The sequence below is a fragment of the Cibotium barometz genome, chromosome 2, assembly GCF_041138505.1.
Source record: "Cibotium barometz isolate CiBa-2024 chromosome 2, ASM4113850v1, whole genome shotgun sequence".
In the NCBI taxonomy this organism is placed as follows: Eukaryota; Viridiplantae; Streptophyta; class Polypodiopsida; order Cyatheales; family Cibotiaceae; genus Cibotium; species Cibotium barometz.
This window is the reverse complement of record NC_141047.1, coordinates 59,632,451-59,658,218: the sequence shown is the minus strand read 5'-3', so window position 1 is coordinate 59,658,218 and position 25,768 is coordinate 59,632,451. Positions and strand designations below refer to the sequence as shown.

The 25,768-nt window shown below is 44.8% G+C and overlaps 1 protein-coding gene across 1 annotated transcript in view; it reads left to right on the top strand.

Moving 5' to 3' along the window:
• Positions 1-205: 205 nt before the first annotated feature.
• LOC147641283 (D-xylose-proton symporter-like 2) overlaps positions 206-25,768 on the top strand; it is a 41,952-nt gene continuing 16,389 nt past the window's right edge. The window contains exons 1-12 of the mRNA XM_086820054.1: positions 206-621; positions 779-882; positions 1,060-1,138; positions 1,287-1,346; positions 1,453-1,519; positions 1,612-1,736; positions 2,026-2,127; positions 2,219-2,593; positions 2,724-2,771; positions 2,867-2,929; positions 18,634-18,714; positions 18,831-18,929. Of these exons, the coding sequence (XP_086676180.1) occupies positions 610-621; positions 779-882; positions 1,060-1,138; positions 1,287-1,346; positions 1,453-1,519; positions 1,612-1,736; positions 2,026-2,127; positions 2,219-2,593; positions 2,724-2,771; positions 2,867-2,929; positions 18,634-18,714; positions 18,831-18,929 (1,215 nt within the window). The 5' untranslated portion in view covers positions 206-609. The remainder of the gene's footprint in view (positions 622-778; positions 883-1,059; positions 1,139-1,286; positions 1,347-1,452; positions 1,520-1,611; positions 1,737-2,025; positions 2,128-2,218; positions 2,594-2,723; positions 2,772-2,866; positions 2,930-18,633; positions 18,715-18,830; positions 18,930-25,768) is intronic.

Below are 25,768 nucleotides of genomic sequence, written 5' to 3'. Positions count from 1 at the left end.
ACACATGCCAACACTTTAACATTTCTAAAATTTGTAGGTTATGGAAAAAGAAGCTTACCAAGGGTTTACACATCTTTCTAAGGATGGGAGGGGTAGGTTGCGATGTTGAATTGGAGTGCATAGATACCTTAAGGCCCAAGTTGAACAGAGTGAACACTTTTTCTTGAAACTTAGGTTGGTTATGCAACTTCGAGATGCTCGTCAAGGATGGACAAGCTATCTTGCTTGTCCAACTCTCCCGACACGTTCCATGGGGCAGTGAGAACCAGATGCCTCACCCCACCGTCCATGTCCCATTGGTGGGGGGGAGATAAGACTTGGTAGTGCGTTCTTATGAAACCAAACCCCTAGGTGTGGCAGTCCGTCCTTGTGTGAAACAATGGTGTTTATTTACGTCATTTCTCATTGAAGGGAGGGAGGTGCGTGCAAAATGCGCTCGTTCAATTAAGGAAGAAAGGTGCATGCGAAATGCGCCTACGGTACCCATCTTTTATTTCAAAGAAGAAGAAGGACGAGGCGACGTGGATCTTGTTGGCGCCAAAAAAGCACTAGATAGTGTGTGTGTTGATGTGAGCAAGGAGCACAATCAGAACTTTTGCGCGTCCACCGATGGCACAGCGGGTAAGGGTTTCTGCCCCTAATTCTGCAGGTTTTGTCTTGCCCTGATTGTGCAGGGTTTGCTACTGCATGGCCTTCTTCTTCTTCTTCTTCTTCTTCATCATCATCATCATCATCTAGTTCTCTTTGATTCGCTCTTTGGCACTTCCCTTTTCCACAGGACTTCGAAAATGGAAACCTGCAGACTAGCGATGGTAGCTCCATCCAAGCCCCTCTCGTATCCAAGCATCCAACTGCTTACTCGCTCATCTATGTCGTGCTTCCGTAAGTTGATCACAACAAAACCCTCCCACCTAAACGAGTATTTATGTATATGCAATAAGCGTTTCCATAATTCCTCACATTCTTCTTGCACCAAAAAACCAGGTTTTCCATCAGTTTCCACATCTTTTTGCACCTCAAAATGGTTGTCATGATCATGGTGATTTTTGAACACAACAGGTTTCTCTTTCCAGCTTTAGGAGGATTTCTCTATGGATTTGACATAGGGGCTACATCAGTCGCTGCTTTATCCATTGAAGTAAGTAAATGTTTAGTTAGATATCTTTAATACTCATAATGGGATCGGACTTGGGTCCTACTCGTTGGGCAGGTCGGTTTGTTACCTCTTTGAGCTAGGCAGGGTCGAAATTTGCAGCAAAATGATGTTTTTTTTTTTCATTTTGCAGTCATCCACATTAAGCGGAACCAACTGGTATAACTTAAACTCAATAGAGAGAGGGCTAGTGGTGAGAGTCTTGCAACCCCCTTTATCCATATCTGTAAGAAGGCCTGCTCTTCAAGTGTTATTCCTAATTGCTGTTGCACCTATGTGATGACCGTTGAAACATGCAGGAAAGTGGCTCCCTTTATGGTGCACTTGTGGGATCAGCCTTGGCCTTCACAGTTGAAAATTTACTTGGTATATGTGCTTTGCTGCTGAGGTCCATCCTAAATGCAAGTCAGACTGCAGTTGCCTTGTAACCAATGGATTTTTTTTTTCACTTCATGAAGGTCGAAGAAGGCAGCTGCTTGGTGCATCGCTCTTGTATATTATAGGATCATTAGTAGAATCATTGGCACCAAGCTTCGTAGTATTGCTGGTAGGAAGGCTCGTTTATGGCCTTGGCATTGGTATGGTGAGTGCCTTTTCTTGATCAATACAGGATTGTTGATTGAAAATTTTGCATCATGGCGAAATTTTTGTTATATTCAAAGCTTTAAAGAGTCGATACTGTGGTTTAAAATCTTCATTTTTTTCAGAATGAAAAAAAAATCCATTTATGTACATGCCACTCCAATAGCACTTTGTACTACTAGTACTATCTGGCACCACCATAATCTTGACAAGCTCTGTCAATATTGATTGTATTATCTCGTGTTATTTGTTGTAGCGGTTAATGGGGGTTTATTGGTTTTTGGTGGCAGGCCATGCACGGTGCCCCTCTGTACATTGCTGAAACCTGCCCTTCTCAAATACGTGGTACTATGATCTCATTAAAGGAAGTGATGATAGTCATTGGAATGCTGGTTAGTTATTGCATACTCTTTTTGGTTTCTTGATTGGAGGAATTGAATGTATTTGGTGTTGCTAAATACACATTTATTCTGCATCTGCCAGCTTGGATACACAATAGGATACGTGGAAGTGAATGCAGTAGGGGGCTGGCGAATTATGTATATTATTGCAGCACCACTTAGTTTTATAATGTGTATTGGTATATGGTGGCTTCCTCCGTCACCAAGATGGCTCTTACTGTGTGCATGCGAAGGCAGAGGCAACCTTGAGCAATCAAGACAAGCTGCTGCCAAATCCATTCGCAGACTGAGAGGAAGCAAAGTGGAGGAAGTTGTTGTGGAGGAAGAGGTAGAAGAGACATTCCAGTCCTTGCAATTAGTCTATGAAGAAGAAGAGAAAGTAAGCGTTGCAGATCTTTTCAAAGGGAAGAGTCTGAAGGCTCTTATTATTGGCGTTGGCCTTGTATTCTTCCAACAGGTGAGCAAAGCTGGTCACCTTTTTCCCTTCTTCTGAAATTTGGCTTGCAGAGTTGACATGTGGCGATTTGAAGGTATCTGCTATGTTTCATGACCTAATGATGGCATACAAAATGACTGCCTCTTGACAGTTCACTGGTCAACCAAGCGTGCTCTACTATGCTGCTACAATTTTTGAGGTAAAAACACATTGATTCTGCATCTGTACAGACTTTGTTTTACGAGTACGAGATTTTGACTGCAACTGACACATGCTTTCTCTAAATCTTGGCAGAGTGCAGGATTTTCAGCTGCTTCTAATGCGACTCTTGTTTCTGTCATCCTTTCTGCGTTTAAGGTGAGTTTTACATTCCTAAGCAATTATCTCAGCACTACACTTGTTCCTGGTGTTGACATGCATGTGAGTAGCCATTCTAGGAAGCAAAACTTTAGCTTCTTTCATAGAGTACGTAGTGTCTTAGCTATCAAAGGTTGGCGTCTCTTATTTCCAGGAGCCATCTCTTAGTGCTTCAGAAAGTAAGCTGGATTCAGTGTTTTAAAAGACTTCAAGTTTTGATGGAAAGGCTGACAACTTTGATGTGACCTTCAGTTGAAAACATGAGCTATCAAGTGTCTATAAGTCTAGAAAATGGTGGCATGAAGGTTGGCTTTATGGAAACTCCATGGAACGCCCCTGGCACACAGCACTGGGCTGTAATACTGCAATCAGTTTTTCTGTATTTAGAATGAAGGAACCCTGGTGCTTTGCTACATTTACATTATAGTCAAAAAAGGGGTGTCCTCGTGGACATGTACTGGCAGTGGTAGCTAGTTCATTTGTTCAAGTAAGCAGAGGGTTTGTATCCAGTGTATTGGCAGCAGCCAGAAGATCAGGTAGGAGGACTGGGACGAGAATAGGTAGTGTGCACTGTGGGCAGAGTGCAGTTGTTGATGGGGGTTGTCTAGGGGCAACCCATGTCAAGTTGACCATTGCTTTTGGCAGTGGTTTGGGTTCCAGGAGGATATGTACCAGTGCACACTTGCATACCTCTGTGGTACTCCTGGCCCTCTCTCTCAAATGTTGGCACTTCAGCATTCTTCTTTCCCTTCAGTGCAATGCTGGATTGCACCTGGGATGAGGGTTCAAGAGCTCCCTTGATATGTTATCAGGTGTTTTCTATGACTTGTAATTTGAGGGACGTCGCAATTGCTGACATGCTTTAGAGCCCCTGGTCCTGAGTGCTGATGGAGTTGAACTGGTCCTTTATCTCTGGTGAGGACAGTCTTGGAGTCCTCTTAGAGGGACAATTGTTCATCTTCTTCCCCACATATCTTTGTGTGGAGACGTAGTTCTACACCTGTGCTGGGGGCACCTCATCCATGGCACAATGCCATGCTTTGGTCCAAATTACTTGCTTGGCATTGCAAATCTGCACTAAGCTCTTTCACCAGTGGACGAACTACTACTACTCCTTTTTCATAACATCAAGGAGTATCATTGCTGCACAGGTGGCTGTACTCGGAGACGATGCCAGATGTTATGAGGACAACCACACCTTGTCGACCCTTGCTTTCGGAAGATGGGCTAGCGCACCCACGTGGAAAGTTGCTTCTTACGGCTCTGCAGTGAAGTACCCAACAACACATGTTACGGTAAAGGCAAGGTAAGCTGCAGTCGTGAACATATTTGGCGTTGTCCCCGGAGACTACCTTTTTCTCCGAGGTGATTGGTGATGACTTCATTTCATTCCCTTTGGAGGTACTGTCTCCTAGGGAGGATGCAATGCATATTCTCAATACGATTGCAGGTCGAAGATCACCTTCGAGCGAGAGCAAATATTGCCCATGGAACATGTCACATAGCAGGCCTCACAACCTTCTTGTCCTTGGAAGTCCAAGCCCCGATGAGTTCTCTTTTGCAAGGAAATTCTCAACTATGGAGAGACTTATCCGACTTGATGAATGGGAATGTAAGAGCCCACATAGCAGAGTTAGAGGAGGTTGAGTCATCCCACATAGAGCACTTTCCTTTTATACCCAAGACCAAAAGATTGTCGAAGGTATCCATGAATAAGCTAGGACAATGTTTTGAAAATGATGAAATGAATGTAATGCTGCTTGTCATGTATAAGAGAAAGATGGCCTCGGCAATCTTAGATGGTGGTGTTGGTGTCAGTATAATCAGAAAGGATTGCGTGGAGGCTTGGGGAAGCCCATCACTTGTAGACACCAGTCTCACGGTCAAGCGTGTCGATGGAAACACAATAAAACCCATTGAATATGATGGGAAGGATCCAAGATTATCCTTGCTCGTCCATGAGCGGCAGCTAAGATATCCTCGTCATTCATGGAACCTCATCTCTTTAGCCCGCTACCTCAAGACTGTCGACCAATCCTTTGACATTGTCGAAGTTTGCTTCGTAAATCAATATATCTAAAAGATGTTTACTAAGTGGAAGGTTGACAATCTAGAACACACTACAGGTGGATGGAAGTCAACCAACCCAAGGGTCTGTAAAGTCATAGATCATATGGGAGTGCAGTCCAAGTGGCAGAAGGTCCATGTCTTAAACAATTTTGAGATGTGGGAACAATACACAGTCGGGCCTAGAAGTTTGTGTTGATCCAACGTTCATGCCCATCAAGCGAAGGTGGTCATGGCACAAGTTCTTGAAAATGGAGGGCAAGTGTTCTTCTACAACTTTTGTTACTTCGAAGGGTCCATGCTACTTACCACAACGGAGATGTGGCTTCGTATGAAGAATTTCAACAATCTTTACTAGGCTAGGTTCTCGACCACTTGGCCATATGTCACGTGCATCCCGCACTTGGATGCCACGTAGACATTTCTGTACAGAAGGTGGAGGACCTGGGATGGTGAACTGGTCCCATGTGAGCCCAGTCCGGGACGAGTCAGCTAGGGATCCATCTCAAATGTCTGAAGTTAGGTGTGCATTGTCCTGCACAGGAGTCTAAGGTCAGGTGTGCACTGTCCTGCACATGAAACAGTGCCAGTCTATGTTGTGAGTCTCCCTCTAGAATGATATCAGTGGTTTTGTGTATTTGGTATGGTACCGGATGCCAGATCACTGAGTAGATTATGTTTAGGACAAGGGGCCAGCCCATAGGGCTACCCCAAAGCTTAGTATGGGCATGGGAATGGTGTGAAACCATCCCCATGAGGGCCACGAAGGCCCAGGTTGGACCCACCAGCCATGGAAGGGTTGTGGGACAGCCCTAGGGCAAAGATAAGGCTATTTTCAAGAGCATACAGCCTTTAGATGATTGTAGGGCATGTATGGGGCACAGTCCATACAGGCTGCCCAGCCTTGGGATTGTGGATAAAAGTTGTGTCCAGCCAATCAGAAGCAGGCTCATCACTTTCAGCCTGTTAGAAAAAAAAGGCAATATTTTTTGGGATTTAATTTTGCATTTATTGCTGAATTTTCACCAATCGTGGGACATAGTCTGTTTTTTAGCTGGCCGACTGCTCCTGGGGAGGAGTATAAGTAGTGGAGGCCATAATCCCATCATTCATCTCAGTTTTCACCAAGTGCTCAAGCCAATCAAGGGCCAGTCAAGCCAAGGAGATTGCCAAGCAAAGGGGTGGACTTCTGAAGGTCAAGGGCAAGATTTTCCAGCCAAGAAAAGGTCAAGTTTTTCTGTATTTGTTTTCAGATTTACATCATTCTAATAAAGCAAATACACCATCCGTGGTGGGGGCCTTACAGAGGATAATTGGGACCCAATACTGTGTCCTCTCCATCTTCCCCTTCTCTCTCTATTTTCTGCACATCTCCTTCAGTTTGTGCGTTAATTTCGTCGCGAAAAGAGTGTTGATTTTTGAGTTTTGAAGTATCGATCCTTCTCCGAAGCTTTCGCATATTACAGTGGTATCAGAGCCTACTTCAAGGACAAAGATTCAACAAAGAAAACTAGAAAATTTTTTCGTTCGTGTGGTTGGTTTTTGGACACCGGTGGACTACCCCTTTCGGAGTGACTCCTGTTTCTCGAAGGACGATTGGTTTTTAGTCTCCGGAAGCCTTCGGAAGTCTCCCACGCAGATAGTGGATGGTCAGATTGCGTTCCGAAAAGGAATTGCATTTTCTCGCTATGGCGAGCTTCGGCGACGAGAGAGAACCTGAACCATGGGACCAGAGTGCACCAGGCAGCCCAGCTAGGGCACTAGGCTTGAGTGTCACAGACATGTTCCAGCAGATGATGCGAGCAATAGCAGACCAGACAACCAAGTTGGATGAGCAAAAGGCGCGGATCTTGGCTTTGGAGGAGCGTTCTCGCTCTTCAGCGTCGCGTTTTCCATCTCCTTCTCCCTCTTCTTCCGTATCCCAGATACCAGATCCTTGTCACAGGGATCCTCTTGCGGGGTCACAGCCGCAGCCAAGCTCCTTGCTTGAGTTGCAGATGCGTGTATTGGAGATTCGACAATGAGAAGACGACGCCATGCGATGTGTGAAACACGAGCGTTACCTCAGAGCTTTGGACGCCAGATTGACACCGGCGGCGCCCTCGAATCATTTTTCCGAGAAAATGAATTTCAATAAGTATAATGGTAAACTCGATCCCACAACTCTTTATTCATGGTTGCATCAATTTGAAGCTTACTTTGCCGTAGTTAGGAAAACAGATACTGACAAAGTGATCTTAGCTAGTTGATACTTGGAAGGTGAGGCCATTCCTTGGTGGACTCAGTGGGCTCTTGTCCACACCAGAGCAGGTATGGCAGCTTATGGGTGGGACGAATTCGTCCGCGACCTTAAGCAGCGGTTTCTATCATCCCACTACCTTGAGCGACTCGAAGACGAGTTCAGGGGAGCGCGTCAGAACGTGCAACCAGTCCTTCAGTTTGCGAATAAAATTTCGACCTTGTGTTTGCAATTAGGCTTATCTGATACGGACAAGAAAGGGTAGTTTTTGTATGGCCTGGACACGCAAATCCAATGGGAGGTGCGTATGTTTAGGCCAGCCACCTTTGAGGACGCACTCTCGCTTGCGCAGAGTGCAGAAATGAAACACAATGGTGGCAAGCCCAAGACTTCCCAACCGGCTTCTCCCAGGGCTAACACCTCGGGAGACAAAAGCCAGAACCAGACGGGGTCTTTCCCAAGACAGAGCCCGGGAGCCTCTGGCTCCAAGAACTCGAACAATGCGTCTGGTCTTACTCCAGACCAGAAAGCGAACGCAAGCAAGACAAGTGGCAAGTTGAGTGCTGAGGAGCTTTCTCAATGCAAGAAGGAGGGCAGATGTTTCTTTTGTCACACAAAAGGACATACTTCTCGGGATTGTCCGAAGACGCCTCCAAAGGCCGCCGCTGCCTCCACAGCTTCCGTGGTGAGCGTAGCTCCCACACAGACCCCAGCGGCTACCCCTAGTTCTTTAATCCCCGGTGCTTCAGTTGGAGCAATTATTAGTCAGGAGCTCGAAGATAAGCAGAAGGGCGTCCATGACCAGGAGTATGAGCGCAACGAATTGCTCAAGTCCTTTGGCTACATAGGTGGCCAGAGAGTCGTCGTCTTGTTTGACAACGGTAGCACAGAGGATGTGGTCATGGAACAGGCCGCTAGGCGTGTCCGTTTCGAGTTGACTCAGGTGGACAAACAGGTGGAGGGTTTTAGCAGAGGTATGACAACAAACGTCAAGCATGAAGCTCTAGGTGCGAAGTTAGTGATTCAGGGCATCGAGTTTGTGCGTGACTTTATGGTTGTCCCTCTTGTAGGAGCAGACATAATTTTGGGTATCCAGTGGTTTCACAAGTTTCTTCTTGATGTCAAGTGGGACAAGCACACGTTCCAGATCAATCGGAATGTGTCGAACACTCCGGTGACCATTAAGTGTGAGCCAGGTATTCCAAACTTTTCGCTCATAAGCCACTTGCAGGCTAAGCGAGCAGTCAAAAAAGGCGCACAGTGTGCGATGATTTACATCCAGACAGCCTAGACGGTGGCTAGTGCTTTCGAGAAGTACTCGGTCCTCCATGAAAAGTTTTAGAAGATTTTTCTTCGAGACAGTCTCCCTTCCCAGCTCTCCCCGTCCAGACCGGAGGATCACAGGATTGACCTCCTCCCAGGCTCGGAACCCCCGAGCAAGTTTTCGTATCGCCTTTCTAAGGCAATGGAATCGGAGTTGGACCGCCAACTCCAAGAATTGTTGCAAGCTGGCTTCATCCATCCCAGCGTGTCGCCATTTGTAGCACTGATCTTGTTTGTCAAGAAGAAAGATGGGTCTTCTCGGTTGTGTGTCGATTATCGTGCACTCAACAAGCTGACTATCAAGAGCAGATTCTCGATGCCTCGAATTGACTATATTCTCAAGAGGCTGAATGGAGCTAAGGTGTTCTCCAAACTGGATTTAAAGAGTGGGTACCACCAGGTACGGATTATAGAGGGAGACATCTCCAAAACAGCCTTCCGTACAGAACGGGCCCACTATGAGTTTGTGGTCATGCCATTTGGTTTGACGAACGTCCCAGTTACATTTAACCGCATGATGATGCGTGTTTTCCGAGAGTTGATTGGAGAGGGTGTGTTCATATTTTTGGACGACATACTCATATTTTCAGCTACAGTTGAGCAGCATGACATTGATGTGGAGAAAGTTCTTAAGTTGTTGGAAAGCAACGAGCTCTATGTCAGTGAAAAGAAGTCAGAATTTTATTTGTTCCAGGTACATTACTTGGGATATATAATTAGTGCTGAAGGCATTCGACTGGATCCGGCTAAAGTGGTCGAGATTGTTAACTGGGAAGTACCACAGACAGCTTATGACATTAGATCATTTGTGGGTATATGCCAGGCATATTCCATCCATATTGACAAGTTTTTTGACCTCTCGCGGCAGATCTCACCGATCTGCTAAAGGGAGTGAAAACAAGAAGGCAAAAGATTCGGATGACTCCACGAGCGTTGGAGGCATTCCAGAACCTCAAGGTGGCTTTGTCAGAAGTGTCTTGTTTAACCCTTGCCTCGTGGGACGAACCATTTCAAGTGATCACCGATGCGAGTAACATCGTAATTGGAGGTGTATTGCAACAGAATGGTTATCCGGTAGCTTACATGTCTCGTAAGTTACTGTCCGCCGAAAAGAACTATTTCAATCTATGATCGTGAACTCCTAGCAATTATACAGGCCTTGAAACATTGGAAACATTTTCTGTATGGCCGTGACTTCGAGGTTCGCACTGACCATCAGGCATTGCGTTGGATTCAGACGATGCCAAGTGTACAGTGGAGTGATCGACAACACCGTTGGAGTCAGATATTCCAACAGTTCGGTGGTATGATTGAGTACCTTCCAGGAAAGGCCAATCCAGTGGCCGATGCTTTGAGCAAGAAGGGCCAAGTATCTGCGATTCAGACCACTAGAGTTGACCTTGTTGGTATAGGACTAGAAGACATGAAGCACACGTACACGGATTCCGAGGAATTCGGTACTCAGTGGAAACAGGCATTGGATACCACAGGACCATGTCATTTTCTGATACGCGATGGTTGGCTTTTCTACAAAGGCCGACTATGTGTCATGAAATCATTCCGGGCAACTCTTCTCCATGATGCCCATGACGCCATTACAGGTGGTCATAGGGGCATGAATTCGACTCTGGAGAAATTAGAACGGCAATACTATTGGCCAAAGATGAGGCGTGATGTGTTTACATATGTACAACACTGTGACATTTGTCAAAAGGTGAAAGCTCCTCGTGGAAAGAAGATAGGGTTGTTACAGTCTTTGCCAATTTCTGAGGGTCCTTTCCAGGACATTTCGATGGACTTCGTCACAAATCTGCCTCCCAATCCGAGTAAGCGTAATACGCAGTGTTTAACTATTGTTGATAGGTTCAGCAAATTTGTTATGCTTATTCCTTGTAGGGTCAATGTGACCGCCGGGGATGTTGCTCAGCTATTCATTCGGCATTGGTACCCGATTGGCGGGATTCCTAGAACCATAGTGTTAGACTGAGATGTCAAGTTTACCAGTCATTTTTGGAGGGCATTGTTTGATAATTTTGGTACTAAGTTGAATTTTTTCAATGCATTCCACCCACAGACAGATGGCCAGACAGAGATATACAACCAGTTGGGCTTTGATGTGCTGAAGCGTTATGTCCACGATCAGCAAGGTAAGTGGGAATCGTTTTTGCCTTTAGTTCAAGCTGTTTTGAATGACTCTTTTTCTTCAGCTATTGGCAGGACTCCATATGAGGCAGCGTTTGGAAGGCCTTTCCAATCGTCGTTAACCAGGACTTCGTCTTCAGTACCGGAGGTGAACAGAGTGACAGAGTCTTACCAGGAGATCCTAGAGTCCATTAAAGACAGATTGGCTAAAGCGCAAGAGGCCTACACTCGACAGGCCAATAAAGACCGAAGGGACATGAAGTTTTCGGAAGGGGATTGGGTGTATCTTCGGATTATGAAGCAAAGATTGAAGCAGGTGGGCAAGCGATGCCCAAAGTTGTCTTTCAAAAGCTTCGGACCTTTTCCCATCTTGAAAAAGGTTAATGAGGTGTCTATGCAGTTAAAGCTACCTCCGAGTTGGACTATGCACGATGTATTTCATGTCAGTTGGTTAAAGCCATATGCAGGTCCACCCCCTTCAGAGGTCAAAGACGAAGCGGAACCAGAGATTGTTGATGAAACAGAAGTAATGGTTCTAGAACAGATCCTTCTGCACCGTTTCAAGCATGGCTCAAGCCGAAGACTACGACAGTTCCTCACGAAGTTTCAGGACCGAGAAACTCATGAAGCGGTATGGCTCGACAAAGAATTTTTTAAAGACTATCCGGCATTATTGACGGATTATTTGGAGGCTATGCAGCTTCCGTCAAGTTAAGCAGAAGGGGATGTCACGTGCATCCCGCACTTGGATGCCACGTAGACATTTCTGTATAGAAGGTGCAGGACCTGGGATGGTGAACTGGTCCCATGTGAGCCTAGTCCGGGATGAGTCAGCCAGGGATCCATCTCAAATGTCCGAAGTCAGGTGTGCATTGTCCTGCACAGGAGCCTAAGGTCAGGTGTGCACTGTCCTGCACATGAAGCAGTGCCAGTCCGTGCTGTGAGTCTCCCTCTAGAATGATGTCAGTGGTTCTGTGTATCTGGTATGGTACCGGATGCCAGATCACTGAGTAGATTATGTTTAGGACAAGGGGCCAGCCCATAGGGCTATCCCGGAGCTTAGTATGGGTATGGAAATGGTGTGAAACCATCCCCATGAGGGCCAGGAAGGCCCAGGTTGGACCCACCAGCCATGGAAGGGCTGTGGGACAGCCCTAGTGCAAAGATAAGGCTATTTTCAAGAGCATACAGCCTTTAGATGGTTGTAGGCATGTATGGGACACAGCTCATATAGGCTGCCCAGCCTTGGGATTGTGGACAAAAGTTGTGTCTAGCCAATCAGAAGCAGGCTCATCACTTTCAGCATGTTAGGAAAAAAAGACAGTATTTTTTGGGATTTAATTTAGCATTTATTACTAAATTTTCACCAGTCGTGGGACATAGCCTGTTTTTTAGCTGGCCGACTGCTCCTGAGGAGGAGTATAAGTAGTGGAGGCCATAATCCCATCATTCATCTCAGTTTTCACCAAGTGCTCAAGTCAATCAAGGGCCAGTCAAGCCAAGGAGATTGCCAAGCAAAGGGGTGGACTTTTGAAGGTCAAGGGCAAGATTTTCCAACCAAGAAAAGGTCAAGTTTTTTTGTATTTGTTTTCAGATTCTAATAAAGCAAATACACCATCCGTGGTGGGGGCCCTACAGAGGGTAATTGGGACCCAATACTGTGTCCTCTCCATCTTCCCCTTCTCTCTCTATTTTCTGCACATCTCCTTTCAATTTGTGCGTTAATTCCGTCGCGAAAAGAGTGCTTATTTTTGAGTTTTGAAGTACCGATCCTTCTCCGAAGCTTCCGCATATTACACCATAGTTGCCACTTGTTGTCTCTTTATACTCATGACCCTCATCCTTGTCTTCAATCTTAATGAAGGTCCCAATTTTTGCCATTAGATTGAATTCTACACTATGGTTAAATTCTTTCACGGTGATTGTATCACCTTCGAAGATATGTTGGATATCGGGTTTTGAAAGAGATTCATAGTCATGTAGCAAACTGGCCCTTCATCACTGCTTCTACAGTATTGGTGGTATTTTCGGCTTCACAAGTTGGTAACACCATTGGCATGCTTGGCCCAACCTCACCAAACTTCCAAACCTTGCAGCATGGGCTAGGATCCGATACAAAATGTTGGTTCTCTCAAGAGGGATGCTGTAAAAGATTCATAACTTTAATGGATAAAAGATAAATGTCGAGAAAAGCAAACATGTAGTGGTTGGTTTGAAGTGCCTATAGAGATTATGGGATCTGCACATGTATGGCAGATATATGTTGGTGTGATTAGTTTACATAAAGTGGTTGCATAAGAGGTTTACAGAACCGTTGGTAATTGTTGTTGGAAATTGGGGGCCACTTCTCGAGAGGTCACCTATCCCAGTAGTATTCATGCCACTGTGCGGTTAACCTCCACCACTCTAGTTCCTTTCAAGCCACAAAAATTGGTGAAGGAGGGATGATAATGGTTCTGGTCTTCTATTACTTATGTATGATCTCATTGTCTGTGGCACCATGCATGTGGTATGTAGATGGCCAGGCCATGACCTTTCAACACTCTCCCTCGATGGCCAGGATGTAGGGTACTTGGAGGCTGTAACGACACTTGGCTCAGAGGTCTGCCTGCTCTCAGAGAGATGTCACCCGGGTATTCTAGCATGTCTGTCTGCTAGTAATTACTCTGGGCATACTAGCTCGACGTAGCCTTCTTAGTCGTATATGTATTCGGCCTTCGTTCAACTCCATCGAGAGGAATTGGTAAGTTGACTAGCTCCGCTAACATCATCTCAACATGTCCTTTCTGGCTCTGAAACCATGTTGGAAATTGGGGGTCACTTCTCGAGAGATCACCCATCCTAGTAGTGTTCATGCCAGTGTGTGCTTAACGTCCATTCCTCTTTTTTCTTCGAAGCTAAGAAAATTGGATGAGGAGGGATGATAATGGTCCTAGTCTTCTATTATTTATGTATGATCTTATTATCCTTGGCACTATGCATGTGGTATGTAGACGGCCAGGCCATGACCTTCCAACAATTGTGTATATTCATTAGACGTATTATTGAAGATTGCAAGATTGTTGTGATTGTTGAATTTATTGCAAGTTTTGTTGTTTGGTCTATAGAATACCATAATTGGTGCGAGTGAGTTACTACAGATAACAATCAATCCCAGATTATGGATGAGAAGCTGGACAAGAAAAACTTTTAAGCATGGAAGTTCAAGATGACAAACTCCTGAACCTTTGAGAGGTCCAATCTAATCCCATTGGAATTGATGATATAGTCCAAGTATTGAACCTCTTTAATGTCGAAGAGAGACTTTTTGGCGTTTATGTAGAGTCCATTATCTCGCAAAAGTTGTAAGACTTTTTTCACATCTTTCTCATGTTGCTCCGCAGTGGTTGAGAATACAAGTATGTCATCAAGGAAGATGAAGATACACTTACCAATGAGAACTGCGAAAATCTTGGACATCATTTTATTGAAGGTTGCGGGTGCATTGGTAAGCCCAAAAGGCATGACTACGAACTCGTAGTGACCATGCTTTGTTCGAAAAGCTGTCTTTGGAATGTCAGCTTTGAAAATGCGGACTTGATGGTAACCACTCTTGAGGTCGATCTTAGTGAAAAATTTTGCACCGTCTAAACGCTCCAAAATGTACTCAATCCTTGGCATAGGAAACGTATTCTTAATTCAATGCCCTATAGTCGACACAAAGGCGTGCAGACTTGTCCTTCTTTTGGACAAATAGGATGGGTGCAACAAATGGTGAGGAAGAAGGTCGAACGAATCCGGCTCGGAGGAGCTCAGATAACTGTCTTTCTAGCTCGTCCTCTAAAGTCTTGGAAAGACAATAGGGAAACCTTCTAGGAGGTTTTGATCCAAGGACCAAATCGATATGATGGTCCTTAGGACGTGATGGAAGGAGACTGGGCGGAAGATCGTCCCTAAGCATATGTCTTGATGTCTAGACAGGAGGTCTGCTAACTTTGGGACTGAAGATGAGATAGGTGCTACCGATGAGGTAAAGGCTGTCTGAGCACGAACATAAAGTAGTGCTCCTTCTGCTCCCTTGCGAATAGCTCGTCGGGCCTGGAGATGCCAAATCAATAGGATGCCAAGAATGCTTCTATCCCCACAAATCATGACGGGCTCAAAAAAACCTTTATAGACAGTAGAAGTGTCTTACTCCCAATCGAGAATAGGCTTATATTGACGAAACCACTGGATTCCTAAGATCATGTCACACCCCAAAAGAGACGCGACAATGAAATCTCGTTGAAATGAGGCCTTTTGAACTTCAAAGACAAATTGTTGTGCTTTCTGAGATATGTGGGTGCGGAGACCAGGTGTGAATCTGTCCACATTCAAATGATATGGTACTAATGTGCAGCTTAGCTTGTTAGCCAACTGGGGAGAGATGGCGTCCCCAGAACTGCCCATGTCAGACCAGGTGTGAATCTGTCCACATCCAAATGATATGGTACTAATGTGCAGCTTAGCTTGTTAGCCAACTGGGGAGAGATGGCGTCCCCAGAACTGCCCATGTCAAACAGGACTATAAACTGTCGGCCCTTGGTAGAGCCATAAGCTCGGATGAGGCTTTTCTGTGTTGCATCGCTCTCACCCTCCTGCTTAGCATCAAATACCACGGATGGGATAGGATGCATAGAAGGTAGAAGTTGAACTGCATTGGTGGTAGTAGGCGGGCTTGGAGGAGCTAGAGATGTGGCAACTGTGGCAGAAGGAGCTTTGGAGGCTTGCTACGCTTGCCATTTGTGGCAATCCTTCTTACCATGCCTTATGGTATGACAAAAAACATCTGTTTTTTGACTGGTATTTCCTTTGTTCCTCTGGAGGAAGATAACCTTCAGTGATGCCTGCTTCAGTCTTTTTCTCAAGGGTTTTCTTAGACTCAGATTCTTTATTCTTCTTGTCTCCTGAACTAGAGCCCGTGCCTTTTCATCATGTATGTACATTGGATTGGCATCCATGGCAGTTGTATATGCCGGAGATTGATGCCACTCGTGCTTTTTCATCATGTATGTACATTGGAGTGGCGTCCATGGCAGTTGTATTTGTCAGGGATTGATGCCACTCATGTGATACTGTGGAATTGGCTTTCCGTTGGGACTTGTGCCTTTGTGTACATGCCCGAAAATGTTTGGTGGATTGGTGTTCCATTGGGTCTAGTACCTCGTGTTTTTGCTTGGAGCACGCCTATTTTGGCATATTCTCATGAACGGGGATTGTCCATACCAATGCTGCATTGTATAGCATCTTTATGTGCTTACTTGCAATTGAAATTGCATGCTGTTTTCATGCTTGCTTGACCAATGTGTAGTTTTGGGTAAGGGGACGTCCGCTCGTGAACCATGCATGTGAAATTGTTTGTTGATATGATTATGTGGCATGTGACAGGGGGTAAGTATCGGTCATAAACCTAGCCTTAGGAATTAGCACTAATTTATAAGTGAGTGTACACACTTCATTACGTTTTGGGCGACCAAAACTCACTTATAAATTATGACCAGCCTTGTTTTCGCACACTGATGTCCCGAGGTGGACAAAACCCAATGCCCACAGCCAAGCCTTATTCCCTTTGTACAAAGGGAGTAACCTCTTTGGCTGTATTTTCTACACTTTCTTCCCAAATCCATATCCAACCTTACTAGGGCAACCTGCAAGAGTGTTTCTAGTTGAACCATAGGGGAAGCTTTTCGAGAGCTCCCTTCATCCTCTTGAAGACTTTTGTAGCGAAGGATTGTGATGAAACAAAGATTTCAACACTCTAAGCACTTCCATCACGAAGACTTCTGTTGTCATCGACTCTACCTGCAATTGGTAAGCTTTTATGCTTAATTATGGAAGCAAGTAGCAGGTGGGAGGAACCAGACTCCAAGATCACATACCCTGTGTAGTGTTCTCTTGTCTTACGTGCTCACTTGTAGATTGTTGCTACCATGTGTTGGTGGAACAATAGAGAGCAAATGGTAGGGAACATGGGCACTTGAGAGGGTAGTGTGAGTTGCAAGTCTACACTGACAACCACCTTGTTTGCAACATTGTATTCATATGCATTGGTATGGAAATCTGGTTAGAAATGCCCATGACACTATGTACTTGATTCTCCCAAGATCAATATACTTTATTTGAGGGAGGGGCCAGCCGTTCCGACTCATTTTGTGTCTCTTGTCAATTCAGCAAATTACTTCCTGTATCGAGCATGTTGTCCATTAAATCTTGGTGTATTTAAGTGTATTGATTAGCATTGTGTTCAACCAAGTTACACTCTGGCATGCTATGTGTACTCCACCCTCCTCTCCTCGATGGATCTGATCTTTGTATCTTCAGTATATTATATAGTACACAAAAGTGTCCATAGGAATGTATAAATCTTTGTGGCCCTTGGCCTTCCAAAAGAGGTAAATCTAGACATAAAAAGCTCTAACCCTTGACCTATCCCAAAAGGGGGTCAGATGAACTATAATGATCTATGGCCTTGCCTTTTATCAACCCCACAATGCAGGTCGATCTGTCCTTCAGGTTGTCCGGGTGGCAGCAAGCTGACTGTCAATCCACGGGCTATCGAGGGAACTCTCCTGAAGACGTTGGAGAGAAGCAAGACCCCTCCGAATGCTCCTCTTCTGGGCATGAAATCCCTCCAATTTGCTTTGTGCTGCCTCTTGCAAAAAGCTGTTGAACTCACCGAGGCCGGCATCCAAGGTGCATGCGGCAGAACCAGAGATAAAATACAGTCCCTTCCGTATCTACTCTATCCTGTTGCAAATCTGAAGCATGATCAGAGAAAGTGGTACCCGCCATACCAATTATGCCCCGTGCGACCACAAGCCCGCTGATCCACATAGAATCTATCAACCCGAGAGAGGTTGGGGCCGGTGCTCCTCCTATCAGACCACGAGAAGCATAGGCTTTGAAGCTGTGCCCGACGCTTCGCCATCTTACCCGCATGCAACGGAAGCCTATCTTTTGTAAGACGGCGTTGGACTTTATGAAGCAGCCTTACCTTGTGCTTAATGATGAATAGGGAAGTCATTGACTTCGTGTATGTACTTGCTTAAGGAAATAGTGGCCAGATCATTTTCCGGCCAAGTGTGAACACTAGCCGTTTGTATATAAGATATTAAGCATAGACATTCATTTCCTTGCAATAGAATACTTGTGAGCTCGCTCCCTCTTCTCTACATAGACATTCATTCCCTTGCAATAGAATACTTGTGAGTACCCTCCCTCTTCTCTACTCTCTTGCTTGCTTGTTTTTGGTTGGATTCTTGCATAGCTTCATGGTTGCTTGCATGAATAGGAGTGAGGGTAGGCTTCTCCCTCTCGTGAGCTTCTCCTCTATCCACCTCTTGTGAGTGAGAACCACCATGCAGGCAACCTTCTCCTCATCTCCATCAAGGTGATTGAAGCTCTTACCTTCACTACCATAGCCTCTCTGGTGTGACAAGGGAGAGAGGATGCGAAAGCCGGGCTAGCGCATCCACATGGGAAGTTGCTTCTTGTAGCTCTATGGTGAAGTATCCAATGACACATGTTTCTGCAAGGCAAGGTAAGCTCTAATCTTTGAACATTATGCAAAAATGTGCCTTGAAAATTACTGGGAGCTTAATTGCATGGGAATCCCGGAGAAATCAAAACTAGGCTGTATCGGGTCACCTAGACTCATTTACTTGCATCCATATGGAGTAAGATTTAAAGGACAGTCCAGTACAGATGGAGACCCTGCATGAGTAGTTTTATTTTGGTTTTGTCTGCATAATGTGTTAAGATACACATGAATTGTACAACCTTGTCAACTAAATGGTTTGCTGCTATGTCTCCCCCACATGCACACACCATTTTAGCTCTCTTTATTTGTATTGAAATGTCTTGTTGGAATTGTACAAGTAATGTTATAGTAATATATATGTTGCTGCATTGATAGGTTTTCATGACACTACTTGCTGTGTGGAAAGTTGATAAAATCGGGCGACGCCCAATACTATTGATAGGTGCAGGAGGCCTTGTAAGACTTCTCTCTCCTTACCCCCCCCCCCCCCCCACACACACACACACACAAATCAGATATTTTTGTTAGAGAACAAGAGAATCTTAATGACACTTTGTTAACCCTTTGTGCAGACTATTTCGGTTTTTTTGCTTGCAATCTACTATGCGTATGCTGATAGTGCTGCCGCTCTGGCTGTCATAGCTCTATTTCTTTACGTGGGGTGTTATCAGGTGAGCATGTAAATTATGCTATCTTTTTCCAAGTTGTCAACCAGAATCCATAATACAATCTTTCCGGATTGAGGATTTTTCTTGGTCTCGCAGGCTTTTGCTTGGTAGTTGTACTGTTGGTCATATCTATTTTAAGGGGAAAAGAGTCGTTGAACTAGAAAGAGGTGTTGTAACTTGTAACTGTTGGAAGTGCTGACAGTTGTCGTGTTGGCTAGCACAGTCAATGCTGCTGATTACGTGTCTCTGGTACAGGTCTTGTTTCTCAAGTATACTCTTAAATCAGAAAAAAAGTTGACCTCATTAGTGAAGGCTGTGCCTCCTTTTCTCATGCCTTCATTCCTGCTCTTGAGAGATTGGGAAGACTCGCAAGCATCTGTCCGGACACCATTACCTGCTTACATGATGTAAACTTTTTGGCAAAAAGCTGTTGTCCCCTCCACCTGTTTTTATATGGTGCCGATGCAGGCGTTTAACCCTTGTTGGCCAGTCATGGACAGCAGAAAAGGAAAACTGATTCACCATGGAGAAGGACCCACCACAGAAACTTCTACTTGTGGACCTCAACCAGAATCCCTGAGCCTCAAGTGAAGTCCTTAACCACTTGGCTCACCATGGCTCGTTTTTGGTTGTCGTAAAATGTTTTCTCATAACAAGTATCCGCCCACTCTTTGTGAAAGAGGAGGGGGGACGCCTCCACATGGCCACCTTGCTTTGATGCGGACTAGTTGCCCAAGCGCTTCACTTGTCCGTGGACATTTATGAAGTGTCCATAAGCAATATATCACTTTCAATACAAAAATATGCTATGTCTTACGTCCTTCTCATTTATCTAGAATATCCAAAATAGGGGGATTTATGATTGCTGAGAGACTTGCCATGTCCCACCCCTCGTGGAGTGGTATCCTTTTGTAGCTGAAGAATCTATGTGATCTGAAGTTGTTGGCATGGAGGATGCCATGGACCAGGGGCCTGTGGACGTCAGGTGCATTGCAGCTGGTGGGCTCTGTCCACTGGGACTCAGGGGGCTGTGATGGACCATGTATCAGCTTGGTATGGCGTCATTTCTGTCACGTGCATCCTCCTTGATCACCCTATTCAATTCTGTGCGGCTAAGAGCAAAGGATGGACTTGGAACGGTGGGAGTGCCCCCATCTATGCCACACATACCAAACTAGGTGCTCACTTGAGCATACCAACACTGAAACAGTGGGAGTGCCCCCGTCTGCATGCCACGCATACCAAACTTAGTGCTCACCTGAGCATACAACACTGCGTGTCTCCATCAAGTGCCAGCTGTCTCAAGGACTCTAGGGCAAGCCAGGAGTATATAGCCGACCTCTATGCTATACTGAAACGGTGGGAGTGCCCCCATCTGCATGCCACACATTCCAAACTAAGTGCTCACTTGAGCATACCAACACTGTGTGTCTCCATCGAGTGCCAGCTGTTGCAATTATCTATCTAGTGGGAGCTCCCATAATGTGTGCCAATGTGTCACTATTCGGAACATCACGATAGGGGCAGCCCCCATCTCCGCTCGCACAATCTCACATGGCACTGAAGGCTTACTCTTGATCATGTGGGAAATCATCACTAGTGGCCTCTCCATCAGCTTCCACCACCTCTCCTGTATCTGTTGTAGCTGACTCCCTTCTCCGTCTCCTCCTGTGGTATAAACTGGGACCCCAAATGGGAGCTCCATACAATAATGCACGTGTAACTAATGTGTCAAACAGCCAAAACTTCGTCCTCGGCTCCTGAAACTGTACCTGTGAGCAATGCCTCTCAAGTGAGCCTGGAGCTGCATACGTACCCTCGCATCAATCTGGTTTCGGCTGCCTTCCGCATAGAGAACTGAGGTCCGACAAAAGTGATCCCAAGATATGCATAAGAGGCCACATACTCCACGGGCTGCCCATTGCATCGAAATTGTTTGCAAGGTTCTCTAGGAGCAACAAGTGTAATTCCGGTCCTTAAACCTCTTCTCATAAACTAATGTGCGGATCTTATATATATATATATACTGTCATAAGGCTAGATGAATCTGAACTTACGAATAATTTTAAAATAAAGAAAAGAATCACCAAAAACAAACAAAAATTCTAATTTAAAAATAAAATAAAAATTAAAAGCTTAATAGAGACACCCGAGGAAAAAAAATAGTAATAATAACTTGCGAAAATAGACAAATATATAACTAAATTACACACGTCCACATACACAAACAAATTTTTTTATTGAACCACAACAAAAGAATTTCTAACAAACAAGCTAAATAAATTTTTAATAACTAATTACCAAAAACAAACTTAAAATGACTAATTCACTAAAACAAAACAAGTAAAGACAAGAATACAAAAAAGTGCAAACTTTATCTCAAAGATTGTCCAATCATGAAGTATAAGATCATCAACTTCATCATGCATAGCATGGACTAGGTGCTATGACATCCCTACTCACATCATCAGCGCCCTACAGTAGGTACAGGTTTACATATAATTTTTTTTGTCTTAACCAAGAGGACGCAATTTTTATACACCGACCAACGAGCTGAGTTTCTATCACTTCTCCGGAGGTGAAGGACAGACTCAGCCATGATGAAGGCTAGCACTTACAACTAGACTAGCAAAAACAAATCACTTCCCTATTAAAGCAATGATTAAGCAAGACTAGAAGCAATGATAAATAACAACTAAGAGCTAAAATGATCTAAACAGAAAATGGGTTTTTAAGCTCCCCATTTTTGCGGATTTGCCTACCCATTGTGGAGATGTGTTAAAGATCATAACCTTGTGTTATCCCACACATTCTAAGTATTGTCATTTTTGTTGCGGCTAGGAATTGTAGAATGTGGGATTGTAATTATGAGATTAAGGAGATGAAGAAGATAGGAATTGGGATTAGGAAGGAAAAGAGATGGGAGAAGAAGAGATGAAAAGAAAAGAAGTGGAAGAGAAGACTATGAAAAGAAGAAGAGATGAAAAGAAAAGAAGTGGAAGAGAAGACTATGAAAAAAAAGAGGAGTAAATGGAAGAAGGGAGGAGGGAGAAGAAGAGGGGAAGGAAGGAGAGGAAGAGCAGGAGAAAGAAAGCGCCCATGGGCACTCAAGTTGCTACTACAAAAGGATCTGCACAAGGAAAAAAAACAACAATCAAAAGAAAATGTTTAAAAATGCGAAAAAAAATCCTTGAAACTTCCCTAGCCAAGAGGTTTCTAGGTTTTTTAGAAACGTTTCGCTTCAAAACGCTAAATTCGAAAAGACTAAACAAACGTTTTTTTGTTACTATGAATAGCACAAAGACCTATATTGGTGATGACCTTGCACCACTATAGGCGGAGCACAAGAAAGCGTAGATGATCTAGGTCATGGAGGGATGGAGAGCAAGGAAATTGGCCGTTCACCGAGATGGTCATGTGATCATTACAAAGCACCGCCCCAAATAGGGGCACAACAACACGATTGAGAGTAGCCACCTGGAACACCTAGAACTACAATGGCACATCATGGTCGGACCCTAGAAGCTTTGCAGCGACATCCACAAGGAGAGACATCATCTATCACATGAATACACATCAGAGCCCCAAGAGGATTGTCACCTTTACCTCGTTATGAATGAGAGTCGGTATTTAGAGGGGAGACGAGAGCATGAGGAGCAGTGCGGGAATTGCGTGGAGTCGCAAATTATTCAAGCTACACATTAGAAGGATTCTTACACTGGTTACAAGAGATGAGGAGGCCCGTCACATGTGGATGAGACTATGCCTACCATGGATAGTTTAGTGCATATCATAGCTTGCTACTTCTTGCCAACGACATTCACAGGTGCACAACCTAGTGGGCAATTGCTATACATGCCACTTTATGAGGACATTACAAAGTTCTCCAAGCTAGGTGACGTTGGAGAAGCTGATGGCGCTCCTCAAGGCGGTGGCGGTGCTATAACATAGGCGGCGACTGAAGGACAGGCGACAGCGGCGCTAACACCAGCGGTGGTGGCTGTTGGGTAGGGCAATGCTCACAGGCGGTAGCGGTGTTGCTGGACGGCAAGTGGGTGTCTGCTGGCAGCAATCACAGGGCAAATGTGGTGGTGCTCATAGGACGTCAGTGGAGCATGCGTAGCATTGGTGGCGATTGGCAGCACAACATGCGGTGCAGGTTAGAGCAGGCGTTGTGCAAGCGGCTTTTGGGCGGCGCAACCGGCGACAAAGGGCTGAGCAGGGCGTTGCAAGGCGGCTTTTGGGCAATGCAATTGGCGGATCAGGCGCTACAGGGCGATAGTGTGGTGGAGAAGCTGGCGTAGTTGGAAGAACAAAGCGGCAATCCAGTGGCGGCGGTGGGATGAAGGAGACGATTCTTTTGCTCTTCCACCAAGTTGATCTTTAGAGAGTTGATCTCCACTATTGGGCTTCAATGGGCTGTGTAGGTCTCACCGCCATCAAAATGTGAGGAAATTGATGGGTTGCTGGAGCCGTTGGAATGAGCATTAAGCTCTAGTTCTCTTGGTGTGAGGACAACGCAAGAAGAAGACGTGTAGCACACAGTCATGGGAGCATCTATATCTTGTGCGCAGTGTGCATTGCTGTCGGGAGGTGGCATGGGTCCCAAAGGAGTGAGAGGATTCTTTGCCGAGTCAGCCAAAAGCATTTGCTTTGCTTAGCATGTTGGCTAATTAAAATGGAAAGTCAAAAGCTTGGTATTCAGGCTGGTTCACATGCTTTTGGACACCCTTACCCATTTGTGGCGGTTGAAACCCAATTGTTATTGGACAACCAAATTGTCCCAGAAGGTGAAGCACACAAATCTTCTCGAAGGGGTGCCTTTGGGAAGGAGGAAGTCCACCCACATGTTGGGCATCCATAATTGGATTGTTATTTAGTTTAAGAAAGTTGTGTGGACCCACATGCACCTAGAACATTTGAGAAGCAACTAAGTAGGGATTTGTTATATCCGGACCGACCTAAGATCAAGGCTAGGGATGGGTGCGCTAACCCAAGATTAGGGTTAGGATTAATCCATGATTAGAGTTAAGGTTTAGCCAAGCGCATGGGGACTTGGAGGGTTCACATGTGGACTAAGGGCGTTAGCAAGAAGAGGTCTAGATTGGCTAATAACTTATAATTAATAGCCCATGGCTTATAATGACACAAAGCTTATAAATAAAGCAAGAAAGCTTTATTTATAAAAGCAAGCCACTTATAGCGGGGTTATTACTATATAAGTGACCTTAGGGTCACGTACACACACGAGCTCAAGGAGCCATGCGATAGCTTGGGGCTACTACAGAGCATGCAAGATCTCATGGCCATGGAGCTGTCAGCGTAGGTCGCTACGGCTTGGTGGTATGGGACGTTGGGTTGGGGTCATCGGTGATTGGCAGGCTTGCGGCAATCTAGGGTTGATCTCCACCAAGTTCTACATCATCAAAAGGGATACATGCTTCTTTTATACTTAAAGGGGGGTTCCTTGCTTTTTGCCATGCTTTGCTTTTGTCTTTTCTCCTTTTTGAACTCAGTCTGGCCATTAGATTGAGGATGATCAGAGGAACTCAAATTCAAAGTTGTTTCTAACTTCTCAAAAACAAGTTTCCAAAAATCACTCGTAAACTTAGAGTCCCTATCATTGACTATGTCTTGCGGTAACCCGCACAGTCTAAACAATTGCTCGATAAACTGCCGTGCTAATTGCGTAGCTGTAATAGTCTTTCGAGTCGGTAAAAATCTAGCCATTTTTGTCAAGCGATCTACCACAACCCAAATAGAATCGTGGCCTTGATGTGTTCTTGGCAATCCGGTAATAAAATCCATGGAAATACTTTTCCATTTATTGCCTGGGATTTGCAAAGGATGCAACAATCCAGCCTGTCTAAAGCGTTCAGCTTGATTTGCCTGACAAATTTGACACTTGAGAACATAATCTTCTACATACCCTTTCATCTTTGGCCAATAAAAAGTGTTTCACTAACGATAGTGTCCTGTGTACTCCAAGGTGTCCAGCAGAAGGGGCGTCGTGACACTCCTTAAGAATCTTGGACCTAATGTCCGGGATCTGTGATACACAAATTTTGTCATTACGGAATAGTAAACCATTCCGAATCATCCATTGGTCTCCTATAGCTTGAATTGTAGACTGCTCAGTCATTGAGTCTTGGTCAATCAATGAGCTCCCGTCTTGGATCTTCTGCCAAAATGGACCAAAATAACTATCAGTCTTGCAAAGCCCTCTCAATGACTGAAATAAGTCAGTAGAAATCTCGATGAACGACAAAGTATTCACCTCTCGACTTCGGCTAAGCGCATCTGCAATACTATTCATGGATCCTTTTCGATAATGGATCTCAAAATCAAAATCTTGCATTAACTCCGTCCAACGAGCTTTTCTTCCTCTCAAATCATCCGCATCACACACATACTTGATTGACTGATGATCAGTCAATGCCACAAACTTAGCCATATAAATAATGTCTCCAAACCTTGAGAGCATGAATCACAGCATAAAGCTCCTTCTCAAGGGTTGGTCAACGAGAATGAGTGTCGTCTAGCTTTTTACTTTCAAAAGCAACCGGTCTACCATCTTGAAATAGAGCAGCTCCGATAGCATAGTCACTGGCATCAGTTTCAAGAACATAAGGCCGACTAGGATCGGGTAATGCTAAGATAGGTGCTTCCTTGACTTTATCTTTCAAAAGTTTGAAGGCCATATGTAATTCGTTATTCCAAGTGATAGACTGGTTTGACTTACGTCCACGACCTTTTAATAAGTCAGTCATCGGTAGTGTGAGTTGAGAGTACTCTCATACAGATTTTCGAAGAAAAACAACAAAACCGAGAAAAGAACGAAG